The sequence below is a fragment of the Homarus americanus genome, unplaced genomic scaffold (assembly GCF_018991925.1).
Source record: "Homarus americanus isolate GMGI-L3 unplaced genomic scaffold, GMGI_Hamer_2.0 scaffold45562, whole genome shotgun sequence".
In the NCBI taxonomy this organism is placed as follows: domain Eukaryota; kingdom Metazoa; phylum Arthropoda; class Malacostraca; order Decapoda; family Nephropidae; genus Homarus; species Homarus americanus.
This window is the reverse complement of record NW_024744839.1, coordinates 786,858-809,280: the sequence shown is the minus strand read 5'-3', so window position 1 is coordinate 809,280 and position 22,423 is coordinate 786,858. Positions and strand designations below refer to the sequence as shown.

At 39.4% G+C, this 22,423-nt stretch overlaps 1 protein-coding gene across 1 annotated transcript in view; it reads right to left on the bottom strand.

The window, feature by feature from the left end:
• LOC121878230 (tyrosine-protein phosphatase 99A-like) overlaps window positions 1-22,423 on the bottom strand; it is a gene marked incomplete in the record, with an annotated part of 103,182 nt that overhangs the window by 70,780 nt on the left and 9,979 nt on the right. Inside the window, 2 exon segments of the mRNA XM_042384325.1 lie at window positions 10,422-10,554; window positions 14,827-15,089. Coding sequence (XP_042240259.1) covers window positions 10,422-10,554; window positions 14,827-15,089 — 396 coding nt within the window.

The window sequence follows — 22,423 nt, the reverse complement described above, 5'->3', positions numbered from 1 at the left end:
GATATGTCCCAAGACTGTGTCAGTGAGTTCTGTTACCTGGGTGACATAACCATTGCTGGTGGGGGTGCTGAAGCCTGATCAGATACAAGAGTCAGAAGTAGCTGGAGGAAGTTTAGGGGGTCTGCTGCCTTTATTGACGGCAAGAAGACCTTCCCTCCGAGTGCCATGAGGAATGTAAGTGGCTGGTGTGAGAAGTGTGATATATGAGTGAAACATGGCCAGTTAAAGAGGATGACATAAGTATACTTGAGTGAACTGAAATGAGAATGGTGAGGTGGATGTGTAATGTGACACTGAAAGAGGACAGCTGGTATTGAGCGCATTGGTGAATTCCTGTGTAGAGGCAGGTTGAAATTGTTTGGGCATGTGAAGAGAATGGGAGAGACCAATTGGGTAAAGAGGTTTATGAACCTAAATGTGGAGGGGAGGAGAGCCAGGGGAGGGCCAAGAATGACATGGGGAGAGGTTGCAAGAATATGACATTAGAATTGGGAACCTGACAAGAATGACAGGAGACTGTGCAGTACGTAGCTCTGCCATTAGGTAACTGTGGCTAACCCATGCAAGCGTGGAAAATGGCCACAAATTAATGATACCAGACCACAAATATTACCAGACTACAAATATTACCAGACCACAAATATTACCAGACTACAAATATTACCAGACCACAAATATTACCAGACCACAAATATTACCAGACCACAAATATTACCAGACCACAAATATTACCAGACTACCAACCACAAATATTACCATACCACATATATTACCATACCACATATATTACCAGACCACAAATATTACCAGACCACAAATATTACCAGACCACAAATATTACCAGACCACAAATATTACCATACCACAAATATTACCAGACCACAAATATTACCAGACCACAAATATTACCAGACCACAAATATTACCAGACCACAAATATTACCATACCACAAATATTACCAGACCACAAATATTACCAGACCACAAATATTACCAGACCACAAACATTACCAGACCACAAATATTACCAGACCACAAATATTACCAGACCACAAATATTACCAGACCACAAATATTACCAGACCACAAATATTACCACCACAAATATTACCACACAAATATTACCATACCACAAATATTACCAGACCACAAATATTACCAGACCACAAATATTACCAGACCACAAATATTACCAGACCACAAATATTACCATACCACAAATATTACCAGACCACAAATATTACCAGACCACAAACATTACCAGACCACAAACATTACCAGACCACAAATATTACCAGACCACAAATATTACCAGACCACAAATATTACCGGACCACAAATATTACCGGACCACAAATATTACCGGACCACAAATATTACCGGACTGGTAGGCTGTAGTCCATCCAAAAGTGAATGTCTTAGTCCATTTGATGGATAGAGAAATCTTTACATAACAGAAGCTTCACATATTCTAGCTACCAACATACTGAAAGTGACCAAATTCAACCATGCTTGATATACTACAATACAATCAATTTGTACAGTTACCCATAAAAGCCCCGTCACCTCTTCCCTTGAACCATGAACCCCAAGATTCAGACTCGTGAACCTGAAGCAGTAGACACTGAGCGCATTGTTCTGTCCATAAATGCTTCAGATTGACAAATCTGAATCTTGGGGTACATGGTTCAAGAGGAGAGGTGATGGGGCTTTTATGGGTGACTGTACATGCTGTTTCTGCTATGGCAAAATTAGCAGTCCTTCACTTATGTTGAGATAAAAAAAATTATGTATATATAAAATAAAGTTTGTTGTCAGGAAGCACAGCACAGTATACAATACAGAATACAGTACAGTGTATAAATGGGGAATAAAAAAGCAATAACAGGAAGACACTGAAATACAGATGTGAAAGATAAAATATATTAAGAAAATGAACAAGAGTGCTGTAATACCATAAGGTTAGTGTGGAGCTTGAGAACCTACACTACATATACTTGTGGACTGTAGTGGGGGGAAAATCTTTTAGAATAGAAGTTCAACAGACAATAGAGATCAATCATTGCACAGGTAAACCTCGATAAACAATGTCTTGTTCAGTGATAATCTGCTTAAACAATGTCTTGTTCAGTGATAATCTGCTTAAACAATGTCTTGTCCAGTGATAATCTGCTTAAACAATGTCTTGTCCAGTGATAATCTGCTTAAACAATGTCTTGTTCAGTGATAATCTGCTTAAACAATGTCTTGTTCAGTGATAATCTGCTTAAACAATGTCATGTCCAGTGATAATCTGCTTAAACAATGTCAGTGATAATCTGCTTAAACAATGTCTTGTTCAGTGATAATCTGCTTAAACAATGTCTTGTTCAGTGATAATCTGCTTAAACAATGTCATGTCCAGTGATAATCTGCTTAAACAATGTCTTGTTCAGTAATCTGTCTTGTTCAGTGATAATCTGCTTAAACAATGTCTTGTTCAGTGATAATCTGCTTAAACAATGTCTTGTCCAGTGATAATCTGCTTAAACAATGTCTTGTTCAGTGATAATCTGCTTAAACAATGTCTTGTTCAGTGATAATCTGCTTAAACAATGTCTTGTTCAGTGATAATCTGCTTAAACAATGTCATGTCCAGTGATAATCTGCTTAAACAATGTCAAGTGATAATCTGCTTAAACAATGTCTTGTTCAGTGATAATCTGCTTAAACAATGTCTTGTTCAGTGATAATCTGCTTAAACAATGTCTTGTCCAGTGATAATCTGCTTAAACAATGTCATGTTCTGTGATAATCTGCTTAAACAATGTCATGTTCAGTGATAATCTGCTTAAACAATGTCTTGTTCAGTGATAATCTGCTTAAACAATGTCTTGTTCAGTGATAATCTGCTTAAACAATGTCTTGTTCAGTGATAATCTGCTTAAACAATGTCTTGTCCAGTGATAATCTGCTTAAACAATGTCTTGTGTGATAATCTGCTTAAACAATGTCATAATGCTGTCATAATAATCTGCTTAAACAATGTCTTGTAGTGATAATCTGCTTAAACAATGTCTTGAGTGATAATCTGCTTAAACAATGTCATGTTCAGTGATAATCTGCTTAAACAATGTCTTGTTCAGTGATAATCTGCTTAAACAATGTCATGTTCAGTGATAATCTGCTTAAACAATGTCTTGTTCTGTGATAATCTGCTTAAACAATGTCTTGTTCTGTGATAATCTGCTTAAACAATGTCATGTTCAGTGATAATCTGCTTAAACAATGTCTTGTTCTGTGATAATCTGCTTAAACAATGTCATGTTGAGTGATAATCTGCTTAAACAATGTCTTGTTCTGTGATAATCTGCTTAAACAATGTCTTGTCCAGTGATAATCTGCTTAAACAATGTCTTGTTCTGTGATAATCTGCTTAAACAATGTCATGTCCAGTGATAATCTGCTTAAACAATGTCTTGTTCAGTGATAATCTGCTTAAACAATGTCTTGTCCAGTGATAATCTGCTTAAACAATGTCATGTTCAGTGATAATCTGCTTAAACAATGTCTTGTTTAGTGATAATCTGCTTAAACAATGTCTTGTTCTGTGATAATCTGCTTAAACAATTTCTTGTCCAGTGATAATCTGCTTAAACAATGTCTTGTTCTGTGATAATCTGCTTAAACGATGTCATGTCCAGTGATAATCTGCTTAAACAATGTCTTGTTCAGTGATAATCTGCTTAAACAATGTCTTGTTTTGTGATAATCTGCTTAAACAATGTCATGTTCAGTGATAATCTGCTTAAACAATGTCTTGTTCAGTGATAATCTGCTTAAACAATGTCATGTTCAGTGATAATCTGCTTAAACAATGTCTTGTTCAGTGATAATCTGCTTAAACAATGTCTTGTCCAGTGATAATCTGCTTAAACAATGTCTTGTCCAGTGATAATCTGCTTAAACAATGTCTTGTCCAGTGATAATCTGCTTAAACAATGTCTTGTCCAGTGATAATCTGCTTAAACAATGTCATGTTCAGTGATAATCTGCTTAAACAATGTCTTGTTCTGTGATAATCTGCTTAAACAATGTCTTGTCCAGTGATAATCTGCTTAAACAATGTCTTGTCCAGTGATAATCTGCTTAAACAATGTCTTGTCCAGTGATAATCTGCTTAAACAATGTCTTGTCCAGTGATAATCTGCTTAAACAATGTCTTGTCCAGTGATAATCTGCTTAAACAATGTCATGTCCAGTGATAATCTGCTTAAACAATGTCTTGTTCAGTGATAATCTGCTTAAACAATGTCATGTTCAGTGATAATCTGCTTAAACAATGTCTTGTTCTGTGATAATCTGCTTAAACAATGTCTTGTTCAGTGAATATCTGCTTAAACAATGTCTTGTTCAGTGATAATCTGCTTAAACAATGTCTTGTCCAGTGATAATCTGCTTAAACAATGTCTTGTTCAGTGATAATCTGCTTAAACAATGTCTTGTTCTGTGATAATCTGCTTAAACAATGTCTTGTTCAGTGAATATCTGCTTAAACAATGTCTTGTTCAGTGATAATCTGCTTAAACAATGTCTTGTCCAGTGATAATCTGCTTAAACAATGTCTTGTTCAGTGATAATCTGCTTAAACAATGTCATGAATTAAGACCATCTCACTATAGACGATAAAAAAAAAATTCGCTTTAACGATATCAATCGATATCCATTGGTTGGAATTTTTTTATCTCTAGTGCAAACTATGGGTTGTATATAAGGTATTCCAATTAATCACTGCCGTACGAAGATTCCAGCAATGTAAATTATATTTTTCTAAGTCAAGTCAGTGACATAATATAAGGAAACAATATTTAACGCTATGCACCACCATAGGTAACACATCTCTGGCTGGACTTGTCAACCGCGATAATATCTACCCGTGCGCCACCACACTGCCAACCCGTGCACTACAGTCCTGAGCTTGGTTCTTTGTCAGTCACATATCCTCACCATCACATAGCTCCATAATTATCGTTCAGCATCGTTGGCTCTTTGTACACTCGCCCAAAAAAGTATCGGCCCCTTTTCTCATTCACACAATGTGTCACAATGGACAAATACCTCCAATTACTAATTGACTCCAGCATTATTTTGGTATGCCTGCCTTCCTAATATCTGTGAGGTTGAGGGTGTTTTCTGCTGGAAATCCATGACCAACACTAGTACCCAAGACTCGTTGGAAAACACAGCTTGCACTGACAGACATGGTGAAATGTCACTTTCCAAATAACAGTACAGTAAACCCCTTGCTATTCATAGTTTTGCAATTCGCAATTTTGACTTTGCGGTGAGCAGATGGTGGCTAGCTTGCGAGCCAGCCTGTAGCACAATGAGTCACCCCCATGCAACTGCAGAGTCTCCTCTCACTCCTCTCCCTTTGTTTGTGCCTGACCATTGCCTGCAACACAGCATCTCTTGTGTGTAATGAAAACTTTAGTGTTTCTGTGTGATTTTTTTGCCCATAAAAGACTGCCTAGTGCCAGTGTTAGTGATGCTAGTGGGGTGAAATGTTTAGAGAGTTCAAAGCCAAGCGGAAACAACTATCTATCACGATGTTTTTTCAAGGAAGAACCAGCTGCTCGCCAAGCTGATTCGTCTCCCTCACTTACTCGGTTAGCTGCTGCCACCGCTCCACCACCTGCCTCTCCACCATCCATCACTGCATCACCCTCTTCCAACAGTTATCCTGATGATCTCCCTATGCTTCAGTAACCATATTTCATCCTACTGTACAGTATACTTTGTCAAGCTCCAAACTTCCACATATGAAGGTAAGTAGTATTGGTGACTTATGTTTCTCATACACAGTATTGTATAGGTATACAGTAGTATACGTTGCTATTAGAGGTTTTGCTAATTTGCGCCATTCCTTGGAACCTAACCCCCGTGAATAGCAAGGGTTTACTGTATAGGTATGAATCAATGTTTGTTAGCTGTCTGTTTACTGCTTAGGCCTATGTCATGAAGGGTGATGATAATGCCTCATGTTGCCTGTGATGCCTCCATAGTGACTGTCAAACCAATGGGAGGACTTGATGACATAGTCTCATAGTGCATATCAGATAATGTTCCGTTGCCAGCACGAATCATGAGATGGTACGTTATATTCATAATTGTTACCTTATCAACTGAAGTAGAAATAATATCGAAATACAGTAAATCATAATGTCATTGTAATTGGATGACATCATAATACACCTGAAATTACTATATTTGCAAATGAAAGTAATATTGGATCCTAGTGTTTCATATTTCGTTCAGAGCGATTTCATTGTAGCCTCGGTTCATGAAAACATAGTTACGGTATATTTCTATTTGGCAACCCATCCCCAGGAGCTGAAATAGTATCTAAGGTGCATAAATCATCAGGGTTATTCATGACATTATTGGCTTTGCAGATGGTATCAAAATTTTTCCTATTTCATTACATTAGGTAGACAATGGGTGGTATACTGCAGTTATCATGGTGATTATCAGGTGCAAGAAGAACGAAAGAAAGGTGCAACTCGCAATCAGAAATACCAACTGAACCGAGATTGCTGTGCATGTGTTATTGTGTTCATTTCTAAATACATCAGGACCCAGGGGGCCCGATACTTTTTGCGGAGAGTGTACTGTACATTGTATTTATCATCGGTGATTTTTAGCTATAGAAAGAGGACAGCACAAACATTGAGATTGAACTGAGTTATGGTGGCTGCAAAGAGATATTTTCTGTTGTTTTGTAACTGTAAACTGCTTTGCCTCTGTTGTGAAAATGGTGCAAGCAGTGTCAGCTGCCATCATTGTTTTTATGCTATCATCATTTGCTCTGTTTTTGTGACTGTGAAGTTAGCAGTGTAACTTTGAAAATGTTTGAGTAGGCCAAGGCATCCAAGACAACCGTGTCTTTGAGGTGAAGCTTTACATTGTGAAGCGGCATGAGGCTCCCCAGAGGCTGTGTGGGAGTCAGAGTGAAGTCTTCACTCTACCTACATGAGTCCCCTTAGCCTCAAAGTGGACATGTGATGATTATCAGGTTTGTTCTTCATGATGTGGTTAGAGTTATTTAATTGCTTTTTACTGATTTAATAAGTGTAGAAATTTTTATGTCAGAGATACACGTGTGTTTGTGGACTGGCTGGGAATGTATCCCATTGGATCCCTGGTTATAATGCTCCCTATTTATGATACAGTCAACCCTCGCTTTACCCGGTCCCACTTTACGCGTTTCCACGTTTACGCGGTACCCTGCCGAACACGGAATGCTCACTTTCCACGGTGCGTGTACCCCTTTACGCGGAGAGCGGCTGGCGGTCCTCTCGCGCCACGCCATTTTTGGATCCAAACCTCCCGCCATCCGCCATGTTGTGTAAGCGGCGCGAGTAGGTTGCGCAGTGTATGTCTTTGTTGCGTTATCGGTGACGTCATATGACGTAGCGGACTGTGATTGGGCAAAGCATCCTTACCTCCCTCCCTGCTAGCTGTGATTGGTTTAATGTAGTACTATGACATGCCCCGCCGCGGGAGCGTTCAAGCCCCTTGACCTACCGCGTCAGTTACACCCCTCCCGGCTACACCGTGTATATCGGTATCCATTGTTCCATAAGAATGGCTTCCACCGGACCACCACCACCACCACAAAGAAACCTTGCATTACCTGGACCCAGCCGCCCTAAGCCAAAGAAGAAACGACGTTCCTTAAGCTACGAAATAAAATATAAGATCATACAAGAGTTGGAGAAAGGAACAAGACAGGTTGATCTCGCGCGCCAGCATGGTGTTAACGAATCAACTATCAGGACAATTAAGAAGGATGCAGCCAAGATAAAGGAGCACATGAACATCACAAAGTCTACAGGTGCTTCTATGATCAAGTATTTCCACAACCAGGTGCTTCTCAAGACGGAAAAATTACTTGTGAGCTACTTGGTGCGTCAGGTGCGACGGAACATGGCGGTGGACACGCGCTCAGTTAAGGAGTACGCACGTGAACTGTATGCTGCAGTGTCAAGAAAGAAGGGAATTACAGAGCCCAAACCCTTTAATGCTTCCTCTGGATGGTTACAGAGGTTTAAGAAGAGGAACAAGATCACCAATATCAACATTGGTGGTGAAGAAGCTAGTGCTGACCGTGTTGCGGCTAGGGAATTTCCTCCGTTTTTACGTGAGATTATGGAAGAACAGAACAGAACACCGATGACCAGGTGTTTAACATGGACGAATCTGGTCTTTTTTGGAAAAAGCTACCTTCCAAGACCTTTGTTGTGAAGAATGCCAGCAAGTGTCGGGGCCGGAAGTTTCAGAAGGAGCGCATCACCGTCCTGTTTACCACCAATGCCTCCAGTACCTGTAAGCTCAAGTTATCGGTGATCCACACAGCACGCAAGCCGCACGCCTACAAGAGCATGGACATGACCAAGCTAAATGTCCACTGGCTGACCGCACGTAAGGCGTGGATGTTCTCTACACTGTCCCTCTCCTGGTTTGATGACTGTTTCATTCCCGATGTGAAGAAATTCTGTGAGCAACAGAATGTGCCATTCAAGATTTTGTTGCTGCTTGACAACGCACCAGGACACTCGCCCCTACTGTTAGATCGTCACCCCAACGTAAAAGTGGTCTTCCTTCCTCCCAACACTACATCTATAATACAGCCCATGGACCAAGAATTGATCTGTAATGTAAAAGCTGCATTCTCTGCTAAAAAATTCAACCTCCTGAACGACTACACCAACACCAAGGAAGAGTTGCGTAACCTGAGTGACACCAACACCGATAGCAAGAGCGAAGACGACAAGGATCAACAGTTGGCAGAGCAAGAAGTACTTTTGAAACAATTCTGGAGAACATTCAACGTCAAGAAAGCTGTGGACTTCTTGGTGGAGGCATGGGATCAGCTGTCTGTAGCAATTGTTCATCACGCATGGAGACATGTGTTGCAAGGCATTCCGGGTGTTAGGCAGAGTAAATCTGTGACTGGTGAGGTTCAGACTGTTGCAGTAGCAGTGGACCTTGCCAGAGAAGCTGCGCAGAGTGTTACAGCTGCAGGCTTCTCCGAGACCACCAACGACGACATCCTGGAGGTGATAAGGGATCCTGATGTGATTACCGACGAGATGGTAGATGATGATGACGTCAGTGAAGAGGCAGGTGGTGCGTCATCCCAAGAAGAACGCCGCTTATCCCATAGTAATGTAAGGGGTGCCATCGAGTGTATTGAGAAAGTTAAGCTCCTCCTTTCCGACAACCCTGACGCAAACAGGTATGAAATCTTCATTACCCAGCTGTTGCAGACTATGGAGCCCTACATCAAGGTTTATCACGACAACATAAACACCAGCCGTCAGCAAAGCATAACAGAGTTCTTCGCCGCAATCCACCACAGCCAGCCCAAACCAGTGATAGTGACAGAGGCAGAGACAGTGATGATGACTTTGAGGGATTTGTCAGGGAGGCACTAGTAAGTGTGGATGACACCGATGAAGACTCACCTGAGGGCCAGTAGCCTGCCCTCTGCCTCGGAACCAGCCTCCATTCCCCTACGCCGACCCATCTCTTCTACTAATGTAAGTGTTAACCCCAACCTTGTTTTTTTCTAACCTAACCTTCAGTTTATTATTCTCTTACTGATTGTTCCCTTCTATATTATATGTGGGTGAATACCATCATAAAGTTAAGATGTCATTTTTAGTAAAACGTACGTATTGTGTCGGGAAAAAGTGGAGTTTGGGGGTCGGCCCGGTCTCTATTTCAATTAATCCCATATGTTATGTTGTTCACTTTACGCGGGCGGCCGTGGGTTCAATTAACCGCGTAAAGTGAGGGTTCACTGTTTTTCACTTCGTGATGGGTTTTTCAGGAACCTAACCCCATCGTTTATCGAGGTTTACCTGTACACACTCTTCATGCTTATTAACTTTGGCTGTTCTATTTACAAGGTCTTCACTTTGTTTACCTACATCCAAATCAGTCCAATACTCCTATGTAAGTGACAACCACGCCACTACCAAATACTTTATGTTCCCTTCTTGAAATTAATTCAATCATCTACCTACAATATATCATAAACACTGTACAGTACTCATAAACATCAGCATTTCTTCCAAGACCCACTACAAGTCACAGCTATGAGTAACTTCTTATAGTAACTGGCTATTTGTAATTACCGCTAATAATGCTGTGTAGATCTGGATTGTAAGTCTTCATTAAGAAAAAAGTTCAACATTTTTAAGCAAAGTTTTCTGTTTAGTTAAAATCATCAATTTCATAAAAACTACAGTACTGTACAAAAAGTTGCATTACTGACTGAAAATCTCATACAAAATAGTTAGCCATGAGAGACATACTTAAATATACAGAAATCTGATGTTTCCTAAAAGAACTGTAAAAAAAAAAAAGCACACCTTGGCAAAGTCATGTACATCAATGGGTCCATACGAGCCTTCACCACCTGTGTCATTCTCCCAGTCATGCATGAGGACTGGAGGAGCTTTGGGGGGATCATCAAGGTAATAATAAGCTCCCTGGAAGAATCTCCTGAAACACAAGTAACAATTGACTGATAAGAAAAATTCAAACAAAGAAAAAAAAGCATCCATAATCTAAAATAAACATTTGGAAAAAGAAAATGATGGTATACAGTACAGTATTGTAATCACTTGTGCTACTGTAACAGCACCTGAATGTTCCCCCGAGTGAAAGTGGCTCCTGTATGGCTAATGGCCCATTAAAGACAGTGCAGATACCATACTGAACCTTTTTACATACACAAGGAAGCGGTGTGGCTGACACTGCACTCTACCACCTTTATTCCCCCAACTGTACAGTTAAGGTTCCCATTCACAGCTGGGTAGCTGGAGATGCTCTTGGCCTGAATCAGTAACCATTCGGATAAGAGGTTGCACTGTATCCACTTGGTCACCACACACCTTTCCTATGCGTGACATTTATTCAAATATAAAATCCATCTGTCATATGAAACTAAATTTAATGCACAAATATCAGAATTAACAGATGCAGATGTACAGCTGTTGATTATTATAGCCCACTGTGGTCATCATGTATACAGTGGAGGTTCATAACATTCCACTGCTGTTATCATTGTATAGTGCCCCATAATCTGGTGTTGCCCACTTGCTATGCAACTAAGTATAACTATGAATATCACACCAGCAGTTATCAGTATACCTGTAGTGACATATATTATCAGATAATCTGAGTATATTGTACTACATTACTCTGTTATTCAGACAAGGTGATGATTGGAGCAGTATACAATTGGTATGTTTTTAGCAGCACCAGCACACAGTACAGTATATGTTTAACTATTTGTTACCTTATTTAACTCAAAGAACAAAGAGTTTATCAATTTTAGAAATTCCTTGTCAGTAAAGATGGAATCAAATTAATATTTAGTTTAAATACACATACAGTATATAAAATTATCCAGAAAAATTATTAACATTAAAACGTCAATTACATAAAGATAATACAGTACAGTACAGTTTATGAAATTTCAGTTTCACTACAAATGTATGGGATAAAATTCTTTTATAATTTTCATTAATACTCATGATATTAAGGCAAGTCTAGTGATAATTTCTCACTAGGTATACACACAAGTTTTAGGTTCTTATATTTACCAATATTCACTAGTGAACTTCTTTCAAAATTTCAATGTTCACAAATGATAAGCAACTTGGCTGTTTCCATAAGTCCTGTTACAGGTTTCCATTTAGCATTCTTCCACTTAGATGTTCAAAATACTTGAGAACCTCTTGGACAATACACAGTTACACTAAAACCAGCTGTAATCTTTAAACCCCCAGAAAATACATTACAGGGTGTATTTTCCATTAACTAATCTAGATAAATAATAATTCACTTTAACAATCTTGGGGTTTTCATACTCAAAGTTGCACATCAAGTCAACAATTATAATAAAAAATATTAATTTGTGTATGAATGCTATACTGTACAGTGTACATGCAAGACGATCTGGCAACTATGTATGTGGACTACACTCCAAAGTCACTATATCAATCTCCCTTTGGTCTTTAAAGGACCAAGGATATAATGCTGACCCACATTACCCACACATTTTCTCGTGGCTTGTGCTGATTTCTCGTTCATCACAGTGATTTCGTTTATTGATAACGGTGTTGTGATAGTTTTGAACCAGGCCTCGTGTTGCTGGCGAGGATAGAGGGGTGGGCAAACGTAAAAAGTACAAGGAGATTACACCATGTGGAGATAGTGTGGTGCCTCCTGATGCCTCTCCCAGTGTCTCTGGCCCTTCTAGCATAAGTGATAGTTTGTCTGGCCCTTCAACAAGCAGTCCTTGTGCTATAACTCCATATGTACAATTATCTTTTGTGCCCGGAGAGAAAATGAATAATCTGTACTCAGCCCGGGCGCGCTCATCAGAATGCACAATTTACTCCGCTATTACATAGCCAAATATTATTTTTTTCACAAATTTCTTTCTATAACTATTTTTTTCTAAATATGCACAGTCCAGTCCAGTCCAGTCCAGTCCAGTCCAGTCCAGTCCAGTCCAGTATACTTTATTACAGAATAAGATTCATCTCCTCCTCCCTCTGTCTCATGTTCCTTTACTGGTTACAATTAAATCTCACATAAATTAATATTTTACAGTCTCAGATCTGTTCACTTATGTTAGATATTTCACCACATTTATTCACATTATAATTTTCTACAACCTATTTCAATGGTTATAACTTAAAAATTCTTCCTAAATCTGTTACATTTTCAAGTCTTACACATTCAAATACTCAAGTCACATGCAGTCTCCATCAAGTGGACCAGATTTGACCCTGTCCATTTTACAAGTATAAGTCAACCTTCAGTCTACAGTAAGTATGTATATCACAATTTATGAAGTACAGTACTGTGCATGTAGTCTGAATTATTTATAAGTAATCAATCATATCATCTTGATCTACAATCATTAATCTATCTTGCAACTGACATTTAAAAAGATAACATTACATATCAAGAGAATACTGTATCACATATTATTCATCAATTTCAAAATGATCATCTATCTTCTTCATATGTTACTTCAGATTTAAAGAACAATCAATGATAACTCCACGATTTCAGAATTTATCACAACATTTGCTTACAAATGCTGAGATAAGCATATGGTAACACTTCCCACACTCCTTAATATACCAATCTTTTACATTTTAGAAGAATATTTACAAATTCTATTACACAATTCTATGTCAAATAACAACATATAATTTGGAACATAAAATTCAGTTTTTATATTATATTAAGTAAAACTAATCCAACTTCGCTACAATGAGAACATCAGACATAGAGCATCATACATGTCATTCCTAAATTCTGAAAAGCTATTTTTGTTCATTATGAACAGTTTATATAGTAGTATAGTTGTGAATTAGGTATTAGGAATACCAAAAAACATTAGTCCTAGATAAAGCAATGTATCTTAAAGCATCTAATGTAAACCCCTAACCCCCGGGCCACCTCACATGTGTTTTGGAGAGAACCTTTGGGTTACCTCATACAGGATCAGGTTTTTGATTTGGCACCAAAATATTTAAATTGACTCACTTAATGTTTGACACATACTGTGCCATTTGGATGCTTTTGGCATCACCTACAATGATGCAAAGAAATTTTTTAGCAAGTATTGGTCATATTCTGGGCAGCAGGGAGAGCACTACATGACCCCCAGCAATGGAATCCCCACCCAAGATAAGTTTAGTAAATAAGATAACCATATCCAGAGCTTGATAACAGATCCTAAAACAGAGATAAATGCAGTCCCAAAATGTACCAATGTCTTAAGAGAGGGCCACATTGACCCCCCCCCCTCTCCTGGCAAAACCCAATGAGCCTTTGAATGCACGACTTCTAAACCTCATCCTGGCCACCACTGAGCTTCATAAAGTAACTAACAAGTTTTAAACTGTGTGTAAGAAAATTTAAAAATTTTAATTTTTTCCTTTGCCATACACTGCCAGATGAGGCTCCAATATCAAAAACATAATGAAGCTGCTCTTTCCTCTTAGCATTTCTACTACAGTACAGTAGGTTACATAAAATTTTGTTTATCAACTAATCCTTAACCTGTCTGCTAAGCATCAATATGGAATTTTATAAAGCGTAAAAGCTGTAAGTAAATTACAGTATTCTAATTCCTTGTAATAAACCACAGTTACATTCCACAATTAAACAATTGTTGACTCTACAATAGTGTATGATACAGGTGCAGTGTGTCAAGTGCACAGACAAGTGACTTTTCAAACTTTTGGGTAGACTTATGGTTGGATAGAAACACCTTGGCACATGCACCTACCCCAATCATTGATTGTTCCAAGTTGTGTGAAGTTCTCTTGAAAATTCACAGAGGAGTTGATTTTACAAACCATTCATAACACACACACACACACATGATTTTTTTCTACTTCCGGATCCTTGCCTCTGGCCCAGCCTGGCTGGGGCCAGGTAAATAAAAGAATATACTGTATTATATTTTTGAGTCCTTTAATGGCACTGTAAATACCAGAGAAGTACTGTACAGTACAACCTACTATATTACAGGACAAAATAGTCTCTGAAGTCACAGCGAAGTATCCAAGAAACCTGTAGAGTAATGTTAAGAATGCTTTCTGTTTGGTAAAAAAAATTATTTAAGGAATATATTTCTGAATTACTGCTAATGACAGATACAGTAAAGTGATAGTAGCACCTAACCTAAAGCAATTCATATCTATGCTCGAGAGAAAGCAGTGCCAGTCCGTTTACACTTACCGCCAGATGATCATAGCAATGACCAGCAGGAAGATGGCGAAGGTGGCACATATGATGCCAGCGATGATGCCGGCACTCATCTCAAAGACCGGTCCAGTTTCTGGGTTAGGCATCTTGTGACAGTCAGGGTAGAGGAGGATCTTGCGGGGGTGTGAAAAGGCTCCCTTGTACGTCTTGTTATTTTCGGAAAAGAAACGCGAGTACGTGCCGCCACGAACCTTCACCTCGTACATAACGTTGTAACTCAAGTTGGTCAGAAGGAACTGCAAAACAAAATTATATCTTGTAGTGCCACACACATTTCTTAAAAACTCTGGCCAAGTTATATTATGCAAATGTATCAACGGTTAGGTCAACTCATACTAATTACCATACAGACTACATGATAAGGTAAGATACTGTAGTAGCATAATTACACAATAATTGTCCCTTACCAGTTAATAAAACATCCACCTTTCAGTACAGTACAGTCACCTATACCTCTTTTTAAAACACACTACAATACAGTACTGTACACATTTCCTTCAACCTGACAACTTTTTTCATCCATACAAGAATACTTTCTGATGGCTCAGCTAACATAGCGGACTTTATCCCACCATTGTCTAACATGTTTAAGGGGTTTTTAACCTAAGAAAATAATGTAATCTTTTCTCATCTAAAGAATGATAGGAGTACTATAAGTCACACATGTCTTGTACAGATGCTCTATATACAATACAGTACACTGTACCTATGTACAGGTATTTTCAAAATACCGCCTGTACTCAAATTTTCACTATACAGTACAGTGATCCCTCAGTTAACGAACGCCTCGGTTAACAAAATTTTGGTTAACGAATTACCTTCCATAAGAATCTTCAAATCGGTTAACGAAAAAAAATTCGGTTAACAAAATTTTTATGAAATCATGTCAACATATTTTCGATTGCTCACCAGCTAGAATATTAGTCCGCCAATACTGTAATCGGTTCTAGGGCTTAATTCTTTCCCATTTGAGTAAATATCAAGAGGGTTGTACTATTCAATAATTTTCCAAGTTTTATATTAAATTTTTTAGTCATTTTAACACTTATTTAACATAATTGCAGTACAGAAACTAGTTTTTGGTGCGCCAATTAGCCACTTGACTCACCCACCAAGGCGTCAGTTTGTATCTCTGGTCAGTGGAGGTAACTTCTTGCTTGTGGCTCTCTTGAACATAAACTATTTTTACATTTTTACAGTACAATTATTGGTCATTCTGAAATTTATTTTACATATTGACAATATATAGTGCAGTGTTGATTTAAAGAAAATAATCTTGAATTACACCTAGTGAACTTAAAATTTTATGGGTGAAATGACAGCATGAAGCATGGGGTGATTTCTCTTCCACCCCCACTTCCTTCTCTTCTCCCTTCTCCTCCACCCCCACTTCTAATTCCCATCATCATCATCATCATCAACCAGGAGCCTTCTACATACACACCTCAAAGTAAGTGTACTTTACTGCATTTATTTTTACTTTGTATGTAATTTTCGGTGGGCTGGAACCAATTACCCAAAACCCCATTGAAACAATGGTTTCGGTTAACGAAATTTTTGGTTAACGAACGACCTTCTGGAACGAATTGTGTTCGTTAACTAAGGGACCACTGTATATATACAGTGGGGTATGCTATAACGAACGGATCCTACTACGAATATTCCTAAAACGAACGGTTTTACCTATAAAATTGAGAATGCTATAACGAACGCAACTCCTACAACGAACGCGGATGAATACCGGACTATTTCGCCTGGCGCATAAATATTGTTGTACCGCGACCCACAACAAGAGCGTCAGGCGCCATCTTTGTCTCATTGTGTAGCCAGTGCACCACTGTTATTGTTGAAATTTCGTCTTTTGATGTGGAAATTCGCGTTATTTGTATAACTATTTTGTTATACAAGTATACAATTGTAACAATGAGTTGTCCAAAGCGAGTGAGAAAGCTAATAACCCTTGAAACTAAGAAAGAAATTATAAAGAAACGTGAGAATGGAAGAAGCATTATAAACTTAGTGATGAATATGGGATGGCTAAATCGACTATATGTAATTTTGAAGAATAAAGAAGAGTAAAAACTGTGCAAGTGGCTAAGGGAATCTTTAGACTTAGCAAAGCAAGGTGTAATGTGATTGAAGAGATGGAAAATTTACTCTTAGTGATAAAGGAGAAAGAAATGGCAGGTGGTAACATTAGTGAAGCTATAATTTGTGAGAAGGCTAAACAATTGTTTGAGGACCTTAAAGCCAAGACTCCCAGTGGAAGTGATAGTGATGTGCCAGTGTTTAGGTACCTGCATGCTGAATAACACTAAGGTAAGATAAAGTACCGTATTTACATTTCACAGAATTTTTTCAGTGTTAGCGGTTGTATTTGGGGGCCTGAACGGATTAACTTAATGTTGTTCTGTTATATACCTCACTGTATATACAGTCAATTAAACTCAGAGTCCACAGAAACGAGAAACGCCAGAATGAAATAACAGAACATATGGGATTAAATGAAATAGAGACTGGGCCGACCCCCAGACTACCCTTTTTCCGACACTAACACGTGCGTGTACAGTAAAAATAACATCTTAATTTATGCACACACAATTACGTTAGTAGAAAAATTGGCTGGGCACACGGGATGGGGTTGGTTCTGAGGCAGAGGGCAGATTATTGCCCTCACCTGTATCACTTGTATCACCTGTATCACTATCCACCACAGAGGCTTGCAGGCCTCTTTCAAACCCTCAAAGTCCATATCCTCACTATCACTTGGGCTGGCGGTGGGTGGCGGTGAAGAAACCTCGGTAATGACTGGGCTACCTAGCGCACTTCTGCCCGCCGCTCCTCTGCCGTAAGTGATGGAATATACCGCGCAACTAATAATTGCCGGTCTGGCCAGGTGCTGCGTAAATGACCAACCGCATAAAGGAAATCCGTGAAATTGAGACTATACTGTACTGTACTCTTCTGGCTTAAGAAGGTAAAACAGATGTTGTGAAAACAAAGGAGAACAATAGTCAAGATGCCAGTTATGATATTACAGCATCTTCATATTGTCTCCAATATTACAAAGTCTAACTCTTAACTTCACAGCAGCAGACTGGAAGAACAGTTGGAGAGCTACTGGACACAATAATTGTGGAGTTTACAAAGAAACATTCACATAAAATTCCCAAACACATTGATAACTATTGGAGACTGAAAACTTTATCACTGGGAAATCCAAACATGTTTTGTCTACATGTTGAAGACTTATATTTGATACACCAGTTATGCCAGTGTTAAGTTCCACTGACTACTTAATGAATTCAACATTGTAAACTCTCAAGATATTCTATCCTTAAGATTTAAATGAGACAAGTTTGAATACAGTTCAGTATCATCATCTCTGTCATGTATGGTAAAAACATGAACTTGCCATCCTTAAACAATACAGGTAACTCCCGAGATATGATATATCACTTTAAAAATGGTTATAAATTAACACCATCTGACTATATACAATAAAAAACCACCAACTGACTTTCTGCCTCATTTACACACAATTGCAGGGTCTCAATTGTTTCTCTTACTATTGACAAAGCAACATACAGTGTACTTACAGTATATAATTTCACTATTGATATTTTTTTCATTTGTATTTCTTTATGGTTCTTTATTATTATTATTATTATTATTATTATTATTTATTTTTTTTTTATTATTATTATTACATTTCGCCCCCAGGCCCAGATGTGGGTCAGTGACGGTGGGCTAAACTCTCGTAAAAAAAAAACACATTGAAATTCATTGTTTGAATAGGGTGATAGTGTGGCAGGGTGAGTGAAGGAGGCGGTGGTGGAGGAAGTATTGGCAGGGTGAGTGAGGGAGGCGGTGGTGGAGGAGGAAGTATTGGCAGGGTGAGGGAGGGAGGCGGTGGTGGAGGAGGAGAGTTGGCAGGGTGAGGGAGGAGGTTGATATCCCAGGTGGCGTCCTCTCTCAGCTTATGGCCAACACCATCAACACCACCACAACCACCACCACCATCAACACCACCACCATCAGCACTACCACCATCACCACCATCAACACCACCACCATCACCAACACCACCATCAACACCACCACAACCACCACCACCGCCATCAACACCACCGCCACCATCACCAACACCATCACCACCACCACCATCAACACCACCACCATCAACACCACCACCATCACCACCACCGCCAACAACACCACCACCATCAGCACTACCACCATCACCACCACCATCAACACCATCACCAACACCATCAACACCACCGCCACCATCACCAACACACCACCACCACCACCACCGCCATCAACACCACAACCACCACCACCGCCATCAACACCACCGCCACCATCACCAACACCATCAACACCACCACAACCACCACCACCGCCAACAACACCACCACCATCAGCACTACCACCATCACCACCATCACCACCACCACCACCATCAACATCACCACCACCAACACCACCACCATCAACATTTTCCGCCATACATAACATCACCATCACCCATCATACACAACATCACCATCACCCATCATACACAACATCAACATCACCCTTCATACACAACATCACCCATCATACATAACATCAACATCACCAATCATACAAAACATCAACATCACCCGTTATACACAAGATCAACATCACCAGTCATACACAACATCACCCATCATACATAACATCAACATCACCCATCATACATAACATCAACATCACCCATCATACATAACATCAACATCACCCATCATACATAACATCAACATCACCCATCATACATAACATCAACATCACCCATCATAACAACATTACCCGTCATACATCATCAACATCACCACATACACAACATCACCCATCATACAAAACATCAACATCACCCATCATACATAACATCAACATCACCCATAATAACAACATACCCGTCATACACATCATCAACATCACCCGTCATACACAACATCACCCGTCATACAAAACATCAACATCACCCATCATACACAACATCACCCATCATACACAACATCACCCATCATACAAAACATCAACATCACCCATCATACACAACATTACCCGTCACATCATCAACATCACCCGTCATACACAACATCACCGTCATACAAAACATCAACATCACCCATCATACACAACATCACCCATCATACAAAACATCAACATCACCCGTCATACAAAACATCAACATCACCCGTCATACACAACATCACCCGATCACAAAACATCAACATCACCCGTCATACACAACATCACCGTCGTCACACAACATCAACATCACCATCACACAACATCAACATCACCCGTCATACACAACATAACCATCACCGTCATACACAACATCAGCATCACCGTCATACACAACATCAGCATCACCCGTCATTCACAACATCAACATCACCTGTCATACATAACATCACCCATCATACACATCAACATCACCCATCATACACAACATCAACATAACACGTCATACACATCACAATCACCGTCATACACAACATCAACATCACCAGTCATACATCAACATCACCCATCATACAAAACATCAACATCACCCGTCATACACAACATCAACATCACCCGTAATACATCAACATCACCCATCATACACAACATCAATGTCACCCATCATACACAACATCACCCATCATACACAACATCATCACCCATCATACACATCAACATCACCCATCATACACAACATCAACATCACCCATCATACACATCAACATCACCCATCACTACAACATCAACATCAAACATCACACACATCAACATCACCGTCATACAAAACATCAACATCACCCCATCATACACATCAACATCACCCATCATACACAACATCAACGCATTCAATCTAACATCAACATCACCCAACATACACAACATCAACATCACCCATCATACACAACATCAAAATCACCCATCATACAAAACATCAACATCACCCATCTATAAATCACCCATCATACACAACATCAACATCACCCATCATACACAACATCACCCATCATACACAACATCAACATCACCCATCATACATAAAATCAACATCACCCGCCATACACAACATCAACATCACCCATCATACACATCAACATCACCCGCCATACACAACATCACCCATCATACATAACAGCAACATCACCCATCATACACAAAATCATCACCCATCATACACAACATCAACATCACCGCCATACAAACATCAACATGACCGTCATACACATCAACATCACCCATCATACACAACATCAACATCACCGTCATACACAACATCAAAATCACCCGTCATACAAACATCAACATCACCCATCATACACATCACCCATCATACACAACATCAACATCACCCATCTACACAACATCAACATCACCCATCATACACAACATCAACATCACCCATCATACACAACATCAAAATCACCCGTCATACACAACATCAACATCACCCATCATACACAACATCACCCATCATACACAACATCAACATCACCCATCATACACAACATCAACATCACCCATCATACACAACATCAACATCACCCGTCATACACAACATCAAAATCACCCATCATACATAACAGCAACATCACCCATCATACACAACATCACCCATCATACACAACATCAACATCACCCGCCATACACAACATCACCCGTCATACACAACATCAACATCACCCATCATACACATCAACATCACCCGTCATACACATCAACATCACCCGTCATACACAACATCAAAATCACCCGTCATACACATCAACATCACCCATCATACACAACATCACCCATCATACACATCATCACCCATCATACACAACATCAACATCACCCATCATACACAACATCACCGTCATACACAACATCAACATCACCCATCATACACAACATCAACATCACCCGTCATACACATCAACATCACCCGTCATACACAACATCAAAATCACCCATCATACATAACAGCAACATCACCCATCATATACAACATCATCACCATCATACACAACATCAACATCACCCGCCATACACAACATCAACATGACCCGTCATACACATCAACATCACCCATCATACACAACATCACATCACCCGTCATACACATCAACATCACCCGTCATACACAACATCAACATCACCCATCATACACAACATCAACATCACCCATCATACACATCAACATCACCCATCATACACAACATCACCCATCATACACATCAACATCACCCATCATATACAACATCAACATCACCCATCATACAAACATCACCCATCATACACACCAACATCACCCATCATACAAAACATCAACATCACCCATCATACACAACATCAACATCACCCATCATACACAACATCAACATCACCCATCATACACATCAACATCACCCATCATACACAACATCAACATCACCCATCATACACAACATCAACATCACCCATCATACACAACATTACCCATCATACACAACATCAACATCACCCATCATACACAACATCAACATCACCCATCATACACAACATCAAC